The sequence below is a fragment of the Tripterygium wilfordii genome, chromosome 7 (assembly GCF_013401445.1).
Source record: "Tripterygium wilfordii isolate XIE 37 chromosome 7, ASM1340144v1, whole genome shotgun sequence".
NCBI classification, from domain to species: Eukaryota; Viridiplantae; Streptophyta; class Magnoliopsida; order Celastrales; family Celastraceae; genus Tripterygium; species Tripterygium wilfordii.
This window is the reverse complement of record NC_052238.1, coordinates 14750708-14767307: the sequence shown is the minus strand read 5'-3', so window position 1 is coordinate 14767307 and position 16600 is coordinate 14750708. Positions and strand designations below refer to the sequence as shown.

Sequence of the window (16600 nt, the reverse complement as noted above, 5' to 3'; positions counted from 1 at the left end):
ACAGTGAAACTTTTAAGGTTTTGTTTGATTGTTAGGGTTAAAAAAACCTTAAACAATGTCAAATACGGTGACGTTTCAAGTGTAATTCCAATTTGGAGCCCCTAACGATGCCGTGCGTCCTTTCAAAAAAAAACAACGATGCCGTGCGTTTCCTTGTTGCCTACCGAAACAACTAAAATCTAACGGTTCAAGAATATAAGACTTCGTAAATTATCATTTAATAAGAGATGAAGATTATATGCACCCAAAAGTTGTTAAGAACACCCCAATCTCAATACACTCTACTTCAAACACATAAGTTTATAAGAGTATGTCCAACGGATCCCTCAAAATGGAGGAAAAGTCATTTTGAGGGATCATTTTATAGAAACACTCCATCCAACCGGTTTTTCAAAATTTCCCTCAAATTAAAAAAATCCCAAATTTTTCTCCAAACTTGGAGAGATTCCAACCTCCCCAAACCATTATTTTACTGTTTTTTCTTTCCTCAATCTCCTCATCTTCTCTTTCCTCTCTCATCTTCTCTTTCCTCTTTAATAAAATAATTAAAATCAAAAGATTTTAATAATAATAATAATAATATATTTGATGTAATGTTAGAATGAGGATGTGATTGAAATGGTGTTAAAATAATGATCCCCTAAAATAGATTTTTGATTAAAATGGGGGAGAGTGTGTCCCCCAAAATGATGTTGTGGGTTGGACTTCAATCCATTGATCAAGTCCACAGTCACTATGTTGTATGATTTCGAGGAAGAAAGTGCAGTGAATTACTCACAAGTTCATGAGTCATCTGACTTGTTTGAAATGAAGACATTTAGGGTTAAATTTACAAAAATATCTTATCAGTCTGAAAATGATGTGTTGTGTCCACTTCAATCCCCACTAGAGTAAATACCTTGACCACTTTGGACGGTCAACAGAATGAAGAAATATAATTGCATTTCTTAGGCTCTAATATGTAATTGTTAAAGTAACCTAGGTCAAAAATGAACACAAATAGTGGAAGAAGTCTTCGTCTCCTTCAAAGAATTGCTCTTAGTTATCCATCTCCTTCTGTCATTGACACCAGAGTCACAGACGGAGATGAAATGAGGGTTTGGGTGAATTTTTGGGGAATGACAGAGAACAGAGGAGGCGATACAGAGGATTTCGTGCTTCTTCTTGGTAGGGACAAATGAGGTGTTATAAGATTAGGCTTTTTAACGAGAAATTAGGGTACATTTATGATCGATACTTTTTATTGCAAGAAATACTTGCAACTCAATACCGACGGGTTTATCCCAATCGCAAGTGTACGTGCCTACTGACAGTATAATATTGAATGGGGTCGAATCCACGAGAACTGTATTAATTACCAACTATAACTGCTAACAATAGTGTAAATAAATATCAGAGCTTCTAATATTAACTAGCAATAAAATTGAACTAAATATCAATGGATGAAAAACTAGCTTGGGTTTGGCTTGCCAACTACCTCCACCTATGCACACAGATTAATATGCAATCACACAATTTAAAAGTTTAACAATGTCAATTGAGAGGCCTTGGTCCAGCTGCAGTCAATTAGATTTCCCTAAACAACGATCCTAACTTTGGTCCAGTTGCAAGATCTTTTCTTATCAAAGGAGTCTTGGTTGGTCTACCCTAAGAGTTTCCTAAGACAAGCATAAGCACTAGGAAATCGACAGTTGCACAATCTAGGATAATGGTCTATTACCCAATCAATTATGTCCTATGTTCCCAAAACTTGGATCTTACGCAAGTTCTTGTTACTTCGTCAAACACCGGGTCATGGTCAGCTGATAGGTATGATAATACCTATTATTTTTGGTAGAAATATCCCCTCTTAAGCTTTCTTTTGATAAATAATGAGTGTATTTATGTGTTGATTTGTATTTTGATAGGTTGATTGCGGTTTGGATGAAAAGCGACGGAAAAAGGGCTGAATTGAAGAAAATGTCCACCGACCTTCGTGTGTTCAAATAGTCATAACTTTCTGTCACGTTATTGGAATTGAGCGCAACAAAAGGCATTGGAAACTAGACATCTCAAGCTTTCCGTAGAATCTAAAATCATGCAAATCGGAGGTCATATGGAGAAGTTATGGTCATCTGAATCATGTGCCTAGGGGTAACGCGCCTAGGCGCGCGCCTAGGCGTGGCGCGCCTAGGCGCACAAATTGTGCACGCCCAGGATCACTCCTGCACGCCCAGTCCAGAGAGTTGGACTTGAATTTTAAGTTGTGCACGCCTAGGATTGCGCCTAGGCGTGCGCCTAGGCGTGTGCCTAGGCGTGGTGCGCCTAGGCGTGAAAACAACGCGCCTAGGCGTGAAAAGCAATTTTCTGGGGTGTTTTAAGTCGCGATTTGTCCGAGCTGCGGGAGTTTTTGAGACCTAGAACAGATTTCTGGAGAGCGAAAACAGAGGGGGAAGGTGATTCTTGGAGCTAGGAGGAGAGATTCTTCAACTCCACTTGGATCTACTCAACTCATTGGGTTTATTCATGCCTTTCTCATCTATTCTCTTGTGTTTTTCTCTCATTATGTGTAACTAAACCTCTTGTGCCAAGGCTAGGATGAAGCCTTGGGTTTGATGACTTTGTTTATGACTTGATTTACATACATATGAGTTGATTTGGGTATAAATCTTGTGTTTCTATGTGTGATTGCAATTTCTTCATGCTTGTGGTGTTTGGCCAACACTTTAGGTTTTTGGATGAAATTGTTTGGAGAATTTGCTTAGACAATAATATGTCAAGTAGATTAGGCTCCTTGAAACACTTGATTATGAATGTGTCTCCCTTTAATTAGGTGACAATTTGTATGAATCCTAATCTCCATAGAACTCCATGAATTCCTATGCATGTTTAGACCAATAAGATGGCTAGAATGTATTTAGGAATATCCGACCTAGACCAATAAGATGGCTAGTAATCGATTTTAGGGAGATTTGGCTTAGGTGCGCTAAAACCGACTTAGGTACGGATTCGTTATGCCCGAATTAGCAAATGTGTGCGTGAATTTGTGTCATCGCAAGTTATTTCCCAAGGGGGATTCCAAAGCCTTGGTGTTCAACTCATTTGCATTAGTTGCATCCCTATTCTAAGAAAATACCAAAAATACTTTGCTCTTTACTTGTCTTAGTTTAATTACCAACCCAAACAATCTTGAGTTGATCTTTACTTCGTTTGCATTGTACATACATACATACAAGTATACATTTGGATTAAACATAACTCCATCCCTGTGGATTCGACCCTTGCTTATCATTGTGCTGTAGTCGCCGACTAGTACACTTGCTAGTAAGGTTAGTTTAGACCCAACAAGTTTATGGCGCCGTTGCCGGGGATGGTAGCTTACGTTTGATCCATTTTTGTTATTTGTCCATAATTTTTTTTTTCCTTTGTTTGTACATAATACTTGTACATAATATTTGTTAGCTAATTTTTCTTTTGTTGGCATATGCTTTGAGATGGGATATCCTCCACCATGTGCTTATCAGGGAGCAGCTTTTTATGGTTCGAGCTTATATTTGCAAGGATATAATGCAAGGACAACTCCTCCAAACCATGCCCCATATCCACCATGCAACTCCTTCTCCAACACTTATAACTCTGGATGGTGTGAACGACCTCAATTCCTATGGAACAACTACCAGCATCAATTTGTTCCTACACAAGCAGCACCACCACCATTGCTTGAGCAAGCACAAGACTCATCTCTACAAGACGTACTAAATGCATTGGTTACGAGTACCGACAAGTTGAAAGCAAACACTCAAGCTTGTAGAGAGGAGATGTGTCAATGGGCTTCACCACCACCGCTTGAGAAAAGACATGAGTCATCTTTGGATGACATACTCGATTCCTTAAATGCGAGTACCCAAACTTTAGCAGAGGCAACGCATAGGATGGTATCAAACAAAAATCAACTTTGCCAACCTATGATGAAAACAAGTGAGGGGAAAGATATATGTGAGACAACTCAAGCAGTTACATTAAGCAATGACAAAGAGTTGGAGCTTAGAGGAAAAATTGAGTATAATTATGTGGATGAAGAGGAGTATGAGATAATGATTCTCACTTCACTTTCGGAGATGGATCCACCAATGAAGGAGGGCATGGATTTAGAAGAATCAGAGAAGTCTCCATCAGCTGCAGAATGTGAGATAGTTTCAATCGAACAAGAAATTAGTGGACCTACATGGGTTGAGCAAGATATAGAAGAGAAAGCTCTTGTCGATTCTGAAAAAAATTTGAAAGCTGAAGATTTGGAGAACAAGTATGATGATAAGGTGGAGGAAGAATGTGATAACTTTGTAGAGAGGCATGAGGATAACACACTCCACAATCAGGTGCTATCACCATTTGAAGCACAATTCATTGACTTTATTGGAGTTGAAGAGCCTAATGTAAATCTCAGTGCTTCCATAATGCAAATCCTGGAGGAAATTTTGCCAACAAAGAAAAAATGGAAGCTTCAACAAAGCATGGAGAGCTACATTGCAAGATCATTGAAGAAGCTTCCCCTCTACTCAAAATATCTCTTCCATTGGCATGGAAAACTACAATTTCAACCAAGAGGGCCAAAGGAATTTAGAGATAGAATCTTTTTGATGGGCACATCAAAGAAGGATGTTTGTGCCCTATTTATTGAGCCACTGCAAAGTGGTGGATCTCGTCTAGCTGAAGACAAGAGGAGGGTGCATATAGACATTGAAGAATTGTGGCCAGGCCAGCACCCCAATCCACTCGATGCATGACTCCAACCCCAGGTTGTATTGTTTCAACTTGTCCTCTTTTTAGTGCATTATTACATTGTTATGTTTTGCATTGAGGACAATGCATTCTTTAAAGTGTGGGGTGGTGGACTGCATATGGATTATCTTGTGCAAAATTTCACATGATTTTTATAGTAGCTGAATTTAAAAAAAAAACAAAGAAATTGAAAATTTAAAATAAAATAAAATAAAATAAAATTTAGTGCTTGAATCTTGCATATTTATGGGAATTTTCTGTTGAATTGAGTGCTATATTGAAATGCAGCTAATCTTGGTTTGTGGAACCCATCATATCCTTCTATATGCTTGACGTCTACTCTATTGCACAATCACTGTAATTCACCTGCATGAGAATGTGTGCTTGTGGGGTATGACTTGGGTGAATAGATGTTGGATGTGGACTTTCTCTAAGATGATCTAGAACACTGTGTTAGTTATATTCTTGGCACTAGTTAATTACATGCATGTTAAAAAAAAATGAAAAAAAATAAATTTGATGATGATTAAAAGCATGTTCCGCTCTTGTGATCTTGCTGAGTAACCGGGGCTCTTGTCTAACCAACTCGAGTTTCGCGTAAAAAGGTAAGACAATCTTGATGAACATACTAGGCTAGCTTAACTTCGAAGCCTTTTCAACTCGAGTGATTGATCCGAGGCGTGCTTTATCACATAATGCCCTAAACCAACTGGTTGGGAGTCATTGGTTGAGAACTCGTTACATGGGTTGACTAGAAAGCTTAAAGGAGTGAGCATTGCACGGGCCTAGTAAAAAATAATAATAATAATAATAATAATAATAATAATAAATAATAATAATAAGAAGAAGAGAAGTATGTATATAAATAAAAGTGCCTTGGTATTACTACTTGACTGTTCTTGGAATTCTTGGAATGTGACTATGTTTGGCGCCTATGAACTCTTGGAAGCCAAATAATTATACATTTCTTCTTTGCACGCACTTAATGTAGACGAAGTGATTGAGTAGACGGATAATCTTCACTTAGTATATGTTCGGATGAAGTGTGGGGTCTCCACATCTTTTTGATTGCATGGCATTGATGTATATTGTTTCGATTCTAGTGATTTCCCTCCCATATGTTTGATTTGAGTTATCTTGAAACGTTTGTGGGTGTCGTTCTTGTAAGCCCTCAGGAGACAAAACTCCTCCACTAGGGACACCTAGGGGTTTAACGGCTTGTTGCATATGCTAAATGCAATCGCGATTCCTGCGTTAGTGAGTTAGGATGTTAGTTGGTAGATGTACTTTGTTTAGTTTTACTTGAGGACAAGTAAGGTTTAAGTGTGGGGTGTTTGATAGGTGTGATAATACCTATTATTTTTGGTAGAAATATCCCCTCTTAAGCTTTCTTTTGATAAATAATGAGTGTATTTATGTGTTGATTTGTATTTTGATAGGTTGATTGCGGTTTGGATGAAAAGCGACGGAAAAAGGGCTGAATTGAAGAAAATGTCCACCGACCTTCGTGTGTTCAAATAGTCATAACTTTCTTTCACGTTATTGGAATTGAGCGCAACAAAAGGCATTGGAAACTAGACATCTCAAGCTTTCCGTAGAATCTAAAATCATGCAAATCGGAGGTCATATAGAGAAGTTATGGTCATCTGAATCATGTGCCTAGGGGTAACGCGCCTAGGCGCACAAATTGTGCACGCCCAGTCCAGAGAGTTGGACTTGAATTTTAAGTTGTGCACGCCTAGGATTGCGCCTAGGCGTGGTGCGCCTAGGCGTGAAAACAACGCGCCTAGGCGTGAAAAGCAATTTTCTGGGGTGTTTTAAGTCGCGATTTGTCCGAGCTGCGGGAGTTTTTGAGACCTAGAACAGATTTCTGGAGAGCGAAAACAGAGGGGGAAGGTGATTCTTGGAGCTAGGAGGAGAGATTCTTCAACTCCACTTGGATCTACTCAACTCATTGGGTTTATTCATGCCTTTCTCATCTATTCTCTTGTGTTTTTCTCTCATTATGTGTAACTAAACCTCTTGTGCCAAGGCTAGGATGAAGCCTTGGGTTTGATGACTTTGTTTATGACTTGATTTACATACATATGAGTTGATTTGGGTATAAATCTTGTGTTTCTATGTTTGATTGTAATTTCTTCATGCTTGTGGTGTTTGGCCAACACTTTAGGTTTTTGGATGAAATTGTTTGGAGAATTTGCTTAGACAATAATATGTCAAGTAGATTATGCTCCTTGAAACACTTGATTATGAATGTGTCTCCCTTTAATTAGGTGACAATTTGTATGAATCCTAATCTCCATAGAACTCCATGAATTCCTATGCATGTTTAGACCAATAAGATGGCTAGAATGTATTTAGGAATATCCGACCTAGACCAATAAGATGGCTAGTAATCGATTTTAGGGAGATTTGGCTTAGGTGCGCTAAAACCGACTTAGGTACGGATTCGTTATGCCCGAATTAGCAAATGTGTGCGTGAATTTGTGTCATCGCAAGTTATTTCCCAAGGGGGATTCCAAAGCCTTGGTGTTCAACTCATTTGCATTAGTTGCATCCCTATTCTAAGAAAATACCAAAAATACTTTGCTCTTTACTTGTCTTAGTTTAATTACCAACCCAAACAATCTTGAGTTGATCTTTACTTCGTTTGCATTGTACATACATACATACAAGTATACATTTGGATTAGACATAACTCCATCCCTGTGGATTCGACCCTTGCTTATCATTGTGCTGTAGTCGCCGACTAGTACACTTGCTAGTAAGGTTAATTTAGACCCAACATCAGCCGAATATGTTTAACTAACAATTCCTAAAATTATGATGTTGATCAGGCATGCATAACAATAGGAAATAAGCAATCAATCCAGAGAACAAAGAATTAAACTTAGTCTGATTGTCAATTAAATCTGTGCACAAGGTTTATGGTAGAAGAATTATCAAACCCTAGCTAGAAAAGAGTTTAGCTACACATGCTCATAACTAAAACCATATAAATACTCATAGACAATGTTCAAATCAATGGAAGAGTAGAAATTTGCTGAAGAATTGATGTGCCCAGCTTTGATGTTGCTTCTCCTCCTTCCTGCCGACACCCACTTCTTCAATCTTTGGTCTTCGGCTGCGCAAAGTAAAGTCCTCCTTTTTGTCTCAGCTTAACACTCTTTATATAGTGCTTAGCAAGCCCTAAACTGGCCCAATTGTCCTTGCCACGTCAGCAACTTAATTAACACAAGTCTGGTTCCCACGTTCTGCGGCCGCTACAAGTTGCAAAACATGTTACAAATTCTGTCCAGTAATGAATTTATTCTCCAGCAGTACTTGTGCATAAAAACACCAATATGGGCAGTATTTTGCACTAATCAATATAGAAAAATAATACTTTTAAGCCCATAAAACTAGGTGTATTTTACACCTAACAATTTAGTAAACCATGGGGTGCATATAGTGCTCATCTTAATATGAGGTGTTTTTTTAAAAAAATCGGGATAGTATAGTTTTTATGCAAAACGAAGCTCGTATACGATACAAACATATAATATTAAAACATTTCCAACATGTTTTAATTTTATCCGGGGTGGTTAGAATAAGAGGAGGTAACACATCAAATAACAAACAACACTCTCATTGATAGAGAAAACGTATTAGATGGACATTAATGAGTTTTATATGTATAAGATTATTTCTAATGATATTAGTAAGGATGAGATTTGGTGATTTTTGATAATTAAATTAATATAAAAACACATAAAATAATAAAATGATTAAAAAATAATTATTATTAAGACATTTTACGACAAATCCTATACTAATATACTATCATTTTGTCTAATAAATATACTATTCAAGCATAATACAAGAACATTTCCACACACTAGATATGATTAACTTATATATTGGATAACAATATTATACTATCCTCTAGGGAGTCCCAAATGAACTAAAGGGTTCCAATTATTTTGAGATGGAACAATCTTATGAAATGAAACTCGAAAGCAACGGCAATATTCAACATTCACAAATTTCTATATAGGACTTGAATCTTAGGCTTCTGTGTGTGCCTATAAGTCTCTCTTCCAAACACCTTAATTGTGTGTACCCAAAGGATTGACCGAATTGGTTCTTTATATTTCATATAAACTCATGGGTTCTAGATTCGAAACTTATCACCAACACTTTGGAGACATACCTCGTAAAAAAGGTATAATGTCAGAGAAATACCCTGTTCCCGTGCAGGGAAATTTTCGAAGATACAATACACGGGTCCAAAGGGTTTACTCCTCATAAGTTTTAAGCTCTTGGGATTGTTTGATTAGGGATTACTTTAGGTTACAGCATGCTTTTGCAAGTTTTTCTACATTTGATTGGTGCCTTTTCAAATCAACTAATGGTTCCTCTTCAAGCACCTCTAGTTTTATCAACATTAGTACAACTCTAATAGGCAGAGTCACCATAGTAAAAAAAAATCTGAACAATTGATTAAGGCAAAGACTTACAATAGAAGAAGGAAGATAGATCTACAAGATTATATCAAAACTTTATCCAATTCTCTCATGAAGTAGAATTTTATGGAGGATTATACACCTGGGTAGAAATGAAAGAAGGAACTAAAATTAAAAGTGCCATGATCAGTTTCAAGCCCCACAGAACATTTTCTATGATCATGGTCTCAGCCTTAGTGCAGACTACAGGGAATCAGAACTAAGACCACAAACAGTCTGGTGATAATATTTGCTTCCATTACATGCATCATATACAGATGAAAGGGGTAAAGCAACCAACTTGTTTTTCCACAAGTTTGTCGAGCCAATTCAGTTCTTTGTGCCCAACGAATCTCGTTTTTTCACATGCATGAACGCTCCTTAAAAATGTTATAGATGATCCATCCCTAACACTGTCTCTAGCATTCAATGATAACATGAATTCTAGAAAATCATGCACACAACATACCAAGAATTCTGATGACATTAAAGAAGAAACTTATATGACATTGAATTTTTGACAACTATGTCTAGAGAAAAAGTGGTGAATTCAGAATGAATATCTCAAGAAAAGCTGTGCCGATTTCACTTGGTAGCCTTTGACAAATTCCAAGGAAAAGATGCCAATTGCGTTCTGCAGCACAGTGTTTCAGTCAACTCCCAGTCACCTGTTGAATTGTGGCAGGCAGTTTTACTTTGCTATCATGAGAATTTTCGCCAAAGAATAGCTTGATCAAGTGGAGAGAGAAAAAGATGCACCTTGCTAAAATTGCTAGGTGGTGGTGTCATTTGCTTTTCCCCGGGGATGGCATGGGAGACGTTGGAGGCTTTAAGTCTTCATACCTAATTATTTCATAAAGCAGAGGAAATAGTCAACTTACAATAACTTCTATCCTGAAACTATGAGAGCATGATCAAACTCAAACACTGATTCTGCATGCTGGCTGGGTTTGAACAATCTAGAGACAGGATTAAAAATTTGATGGTATAGCTAACAGCATGCCTGAGAGTGCATCTTAGGCCAGGTGATAAGGTCTCTTCATCCCAATCTATGGGTCATGAGTTCAAATCTCGGAAAAAAAAAAAAACACCCTCACATTGCAGGGTAAGGTCATCTCGCATTTCCCAGACCTCACCTCGACTGCTGGAACTTGTGCAGGGGTTCTTTTCCTTTGCACCGGAATGGTGTAGTTCTAAGCACACCTAAATGACATCATGCTTTCTAAATTTGCTTATCTATGTGCCAGAGTTATATATTATGACCTATTGTTAAAAAGACATATCAATGTCATTAAGAATATAATTTCTATTTAAGAAGATAGTTTAAGATAAATTTTCTATATCAGCTTTAAAAAACTTCATTTCTATGATTATCTTTAGGAACTCGAATAAACCGGGGGAAAAAAGAAACAAGTGAAGTTTTTTGATGAGTAGTGGAGAGAAATGCTTACATAGTAAAAGGTGAAAGTGGCCTTGGTCTTGGTTTTGGTTCATTATGATGCTGCTTCTCCACTGGTATATCTGCTGTTAAAGGTTGACTTGTGTCGTTGCCAGACATGGTGGGCATCTGCAATGAGCCATCTTGGGACAATGTTGATAGGAGGGTCCCATCAGGCTGATTCGGTGTTGGTGATGTTGGGGGCTTCATATCATCATATCTGAAAATATAATGCATCCATAAATTAGGGGAAAGGAAAGGAAAGAAAACACGAAGAAATACCATCGCATCAAACTGTAACCTAGCCCATCCAAACAATAGGAAATTCCTCTTAAGAAGACAACCAATGAAAACTAGGCAACTAGCAGTCTTAGGAAAAAGAACTATGTAAACTAGCACTCACAGTCCTCTCCACGATTCAGGATAAAATGTAAAGCAACTAAAAATGAATTCAACAATAAAATGAGCAAAAGAGGCAGTCATGTTCCAAGAAACGATGACAATAGAATCAGAGCCTCATGCATGCCAAGGATAGAAAAGCAACATCCAAAAATGACAAGTCACAGTACTTAACTGAAGTACTGAACCGTCAACACTATCCTATTTTGTATTTGCATTATATATGTGAACTAACAAATATTTGTTTTAATAAAAATTATTCATGAGAAGAACTGCAACACTGGCAGCACTACTGTTGGCTTAAAAATTTCTTAGGCAAAATAAGTAGAACGAGCCTTGCCATACCTGCTTGGTAAGATACTCACATATGGCAAGGATTCTTACATCAAGGTAATATTTCTTTAATTCAAGCCTGCATGAAAGTAGGATTCTTACACAAGGAAGGGTGAATTGTTAGAAGTCAAATTCTGAGAAGGATCATTCTCAGAAACACCAGAAACTGTAACCGTTGGCACATTGTTGCCTCCATTTGATGGTGACGGAACTTCTTCAGATATCTTTTCGGCACCACTCGGTGTAGGGCTTGGAGAGCTAGGAGGCTTGAGATCCTCATAACTGCCCGAAAGACAGACTCAAATTAAACAAAGCACAAGTCTTTGGGGAGAAAATGTCTTAGGCAAAATAAGTAGAAAGAGCCTTGCAATATCTTAACGTCTTTGGAATTTATTTTTGCCACCAGTTTTCTGCTTCTTTTAAAGAAGTGCAAAGCAGGCATAGGCAATCATCTATTTGCATTACTGCTCTTAGAAGGGGAAAAAGTTGCATAGTAGAACCAAAGACTGTTTTGGTTCAGTTTTCACCTTTCATTTCCCCTTTCCAATTTTTGATTATCAAAATATTTTGATTTCTCTTCTTCATTTGGTCCCAGCAGTGTGAAGCATCAGTTATTGCATCAAACTCAATGCGTTAGTTTGAGCATCAGAACTCATAGGCTTTGACATTGCACTGACAGTATTTAATCTTTCTTTCTGAACAACTGGTTGCGCTAGATTATGGGACGAATATTATTTGAAACCATCTAACGCAGTAAGAATATAGTAAGAACAAAAGCTGACATAGAAATCCAGATTAGTCACTTAGATGCATGTCTGGATCACTGTTGAGAATTCTGTAGATAAAAAATAGTAGAAACTAAAAATTTAAAACTGACGACTTGTTTGGGTGCACCTAAAATCGACTGAAAACTGGAGGAAAAAAATTAGAAAAAGAAAGATGGTGCATATTGGGTACTCAAACCCATGTACTTGGATTATAGATAAGGGAACCCAACAATTCATTCCTGCAGCAATGGCCACGCCTCACGGCTTCTGTGGGTTATGGTGAAAAAGTTGAGAGATTATTATATTCCGAGCATATACAACTTAAGCAGTGTAAGGTGACGGACACTGCAGGTGTACAGCATCCTTATTACTTGAATGGATGGCATGCATAAGTGCTAGATGTTGGAGTAGGAGATGTGGGTGGCTTCAACACTATTTTTATAAATATGACAGAATAGAGGCAATATAATTTAAACTGTCACTATTCTAAAGAATATACCAAAATCCAAATACGCTTGGTCTTACGCAGTATATGGAGAAAATGGCTGCCTTGTCACCACTACTTCTTCTCTGAAAGGTTCCTCTTCAACTGTACTTGCAGCCCCAGACACCACACTTTTAGGAGGCACAGGCTGGGACTCACTTGCAGCATCTGAATCCTGATGCCATACAAAGCTTTTCTATTAATCTGGGTACTTAAGATAAAACAGGATGCTGAAAAGGAGTTATTCTCACTTATTAACATAGTATTTGATGGTTTACATACAAATCGGGGTTCAGTGCATCATGTATACATTAAATCTTAGAACCAAGTTCAGTAAATTCTGTCTAGAAAGCCTCCTTCCCTCACATTTGCTTGATATTCAAGCATGGAGTTAAATAAATGGGGAATGATTTATTTCTACGAACAATTGGTTTTAGTTCTGATACTTCTCAGTAAGATACCCTCAACTTTTGCTATTTTAAAGACAATTTCATTTTTCCTAAGTCACTTCACTCAACCTAGTCGAAAAGTTACTAAGTAAAACCAAATGAGTGCACGATCCGTTGTAATTGATGCATTTTCCTAATACAGGAGCAGGTACTGAAGGATCAAGATTCCCTGCATGAAATAGATCCCATCTTTTAGCACTTTATTGTCACTGCACGGAGTTAATTTTTCCACAATTTTTTGCCAGAGGGAGCCGAAAGTCAATTAACCTAGATATTCGCGTGATTACTTGACTGTCTAGTCCTAGTTTGACATTTTCTCTTCTTCTCCAATTATAAAAGTGAATAAAGTTCATCCATCTAGATACAAAGATATCAAATTTCACTTCGCCTTAGGTAAATGTTAAGAGAGAAAAAATCCCTCGGCATGAATCTGTACCTTTGGTTCAATGCGTTGAGATGGTATTTTGGCAAGAAGCTTCTCCATGGGAGTCAATGGCACAGTTGTTTCTGCAATAACTTCCACTACTTTACAGTATGAAAGACTACGGTTCTTGGCCATGAATGCCATGAGTTCTGCCACCTACGGATCATAATAAAACATAAATTCATGTTGCTCTCTGATGAACTTAAGAACTTAAACTACTTAAATCACCTCATTGATGTACCATATAAATATTGACAGAGTAGGGGTCATCCATACAGCATTCATACCATATGACAGTCTCAGAGATACAAATTATACATGTACGCAGGAAGTTTTCGAAATAAAATCCATGCATTACAAGATATCAAAATATATCAACATATTACCAATTGCATTGTCTTTTTTCCCCCCATCACAGGCACACAAAAGAAGAAGAAAGAAGATGCACTCACTATATTTTGATTATAAGTAATTTTAAATGCTCAATCCATAATGCCAGATTCTTTTTTGTAAATGATAAGAGTAATGAAGGCTAATTACAAAGGGTGTCAAATACTTCCGTTCTCTGTCCTAATATGGCATTCCAACCTGGATATTCAATATGCATCTGTTATCTAATTTAAAGAGTACCTGAAGATTTGAGACCTGACCACCAAACAAAGTATCTTCTTCTGAAAGATTCATATTATGAGTTTCCTTGTAAGAATCAGTTGGTCGCTCCATTCCTCCAGGTCTCACTATCTGGTAACCACTATACTTAATCAGGTTCGAGCAAAGGTACATGACATAAACCTAGAATTCAACATCCAGTAAACGAAGATACAAATACTTGGAGAAAACATACAGTGTAAGGTATACCACTGGCTAATAGTGCTTCCTCTGCTTTCCTCTTCCAAATGAGGACCCCCCAAAATAAACTTTAGAATCATAAACCAAAGCAAGTCAATAAATCCATTAAATGGGGAAATATGCTCCATATAGCAGATTCTCTTTTGAGCCGAAATTGCAAGCTTACTTTAGAATAGCAGCAGGAAATCCAACTTTGTTTGTTCCCAGCGATGAAACCAAAATAAAATGCTTAACCTTTGCATCAGTTGCTGCATATCATATGAAAGTTGACTTCATAAAGTTTACTGGTCTGGAATGAGCATTCATTGTATCAGGCAGAAAAGGCTATTATTTCCAACAGAAATACAGGCTCCATCTATACTTTTCCTTCCTATATGTCAAACTCATTGTAATTATTTCAAAATGGTTCAAAAACAAATCAGTTTCATTGCCACCGGAAACCTCCTTTCTTTTGTAATTAATTTTTGAGCTTTGAAAGAATATTCCACCACAAAAAAAGACATGGGTTTCCAAGGACAACTGAGTAACTGGACCACAATGACACCAAAAAAAATTATAGTTTGGTGGCTTTTACCTGCATCGACGAGGTTTTTGGCAGCCTGATAGTCAATTCGGTAAGGACCTGTAACATCAAAAACCTCCTTCTCACTAGCACCAATGCAGCATATAACTATAGATGCATTGCCCAATGCTGGTCCAATCTGACCTCGTTTCTCCAAGTCACATTCCACAATTTCAAGCTTGTCTATAGCTGGGCTAAAGACCAAAGAATTCCTGTTATTTGCTAGAGGATCTTTTGTCAAACAGATCAAATATGTGGTCAAACATATCAATGCCCTTTTTTCTTATTAAAAATGAAAGCAACAGCATTCCATACTCCGTCTTTTTCCTTACATTGAGTTCCGTCAATGTCAAGCTTCATTTCTTTAACACTCTGTAGATGAAATAACTCTTCAGTTCAGTAATGTAATTAATTCAAACAACCATAGTAGATTCTTTGTGTCATTTAATCGAATTACCTGGACCAGAGACTCTGCTTTCTGAGCACTCCTCACACCAGCTCTAACTTTGAATCCAAGTTTCAGAAGCTCCCTGACGAAGGTTACAGTTATTATGAAAAGCTTATAGACTTAGACATGAAGGGAATTTCCGATTGTTAAGAGTTTAACTTCACTGTTCTCGAGCCAACTCTCCCAGTAGAACCAGCAACAAATGCAAGATTCTCATCTTTTGTATTCACAGTCTTAGGAACAGCTTCAACCGCTATTGAGCTGATTTTTGCAATGCCTTGAGAAAATGATTAACACCAATTACACATACATAGAAAACAATTACCTGATGATTTTTTCTCTTCAGCATAAAAGGTAAAACACAAAATTCTCTTTCCACTAAAACAGGACGAAATGTAGCTGGAATTTTGAAAACATAACAGGAACTGAGAAGGAAAGATTAGCATATACTTCAACTTCTCCATTAATTGACTACATTCAAAACATGAAAACACTACTTCTCCATGATTCAAGCAGTGTATTCCGATGTGATTCCGGAAAAATGAAATTCGTACTCTTTCCTTCCGTAGTACAGTAAAAGCACATTCCCCCAGAAAACCCAACAAAAAAAAAAACCAATGGTGTACAAATTTTTGCGGGATCCCAATTTCTCGCCCATAATTTTGAAAAACACTGAACTCATTCACTTCGCTAAAACGTGTAAGCAAAATTCAGATTATCTACAGTTTCCACCTTTGAGCAGAAAATGAGCAATTAATTGTGAAAGAATGATTAAAGCACCTGAAACTTGTCGGGCTGTGATTGTATGAGAATGTTTGAGGTTTCTGGCATTGGAGTGACTCTTTGAATTGGAGTATTTGAGAACCTGGCCATGCACAAAATGTTTCTCGATGAAGAAGCCACTCTTGGGAAGAGATGAGGGTATGATCGTCACTATCGGTGGTGATCGGACGGAACAACACTCCATTTGGGCGCAATGTGTGTGCGAACTGAACTGGCGAATCAGTGACACACAAAACAGTTCCTTTTTTATCTTCCAGATAGTTCGCAAGGTCCACTCCATCTGGATATGTTGGGACCCACACTAAGCCCAAAAGCATGGATGGGCTATTGGACTCTTGGCCCACAGAGGCCCATTTAAGCATTGAGTCGGCCCAGCTATTTAAACGCCCAACTAATCCTATTCGGATTATTATTCAAAGTTC

The 16600-nt window shown here is 37.5% G+C and overlaps 1 protein-coding gene across 4 annotated transcripts; it reads right to left on the bottom strand.

The window, feature by feature from the left end:
- Positions 1-9480: 9480 nt before the first annotated feature.
- Positions 9481-16383, bottom strand: LOC120001335 (protein TIC 62, chloroplastic). Of its 4 annotated transcripts, none has more exons than XM_038849601.1 (14): positions 16176-16383; positions 15555-15672; positions 15405-15477; positions 15280-15319; positions 14960-15169; positions 14552-14633; positions 14381-14453; positions 14167-14277; positions 13549-13692; positions 12705-12838; positions 11515-11694; positions 10694-10900; positions 10002-10085; positions 9481-9910 (listed from the first exon to the last, which is right to left on the bottom strand). In XM_038849601.1, the coding sequence occupies exons 1-13, from the start codon at positions 16360-16362 to the stop codon at positions 10028-10030; spliced, it is 1617 nt and encodes a 538-aa protein (XP_038705529.1). In that variant the 5' UTR covers positions 16363-16383; the 3' UTR covers positions 9481-9910; positions 10002-10027. The 4 variants fall into 4 exon arrangements, 3 of the variants coding, with proteins under 3 accessions (XP_038705529.1, XP_038705530.1, XP_038705531.1); XM_038849602.1 differs by having other exon boundaries at positions 14960-15136; XM_038849603.1 differs by lacking the exon at positions 11515-11694.
- Positions 16384-16600: the final 217 nt, after the last annotated feature.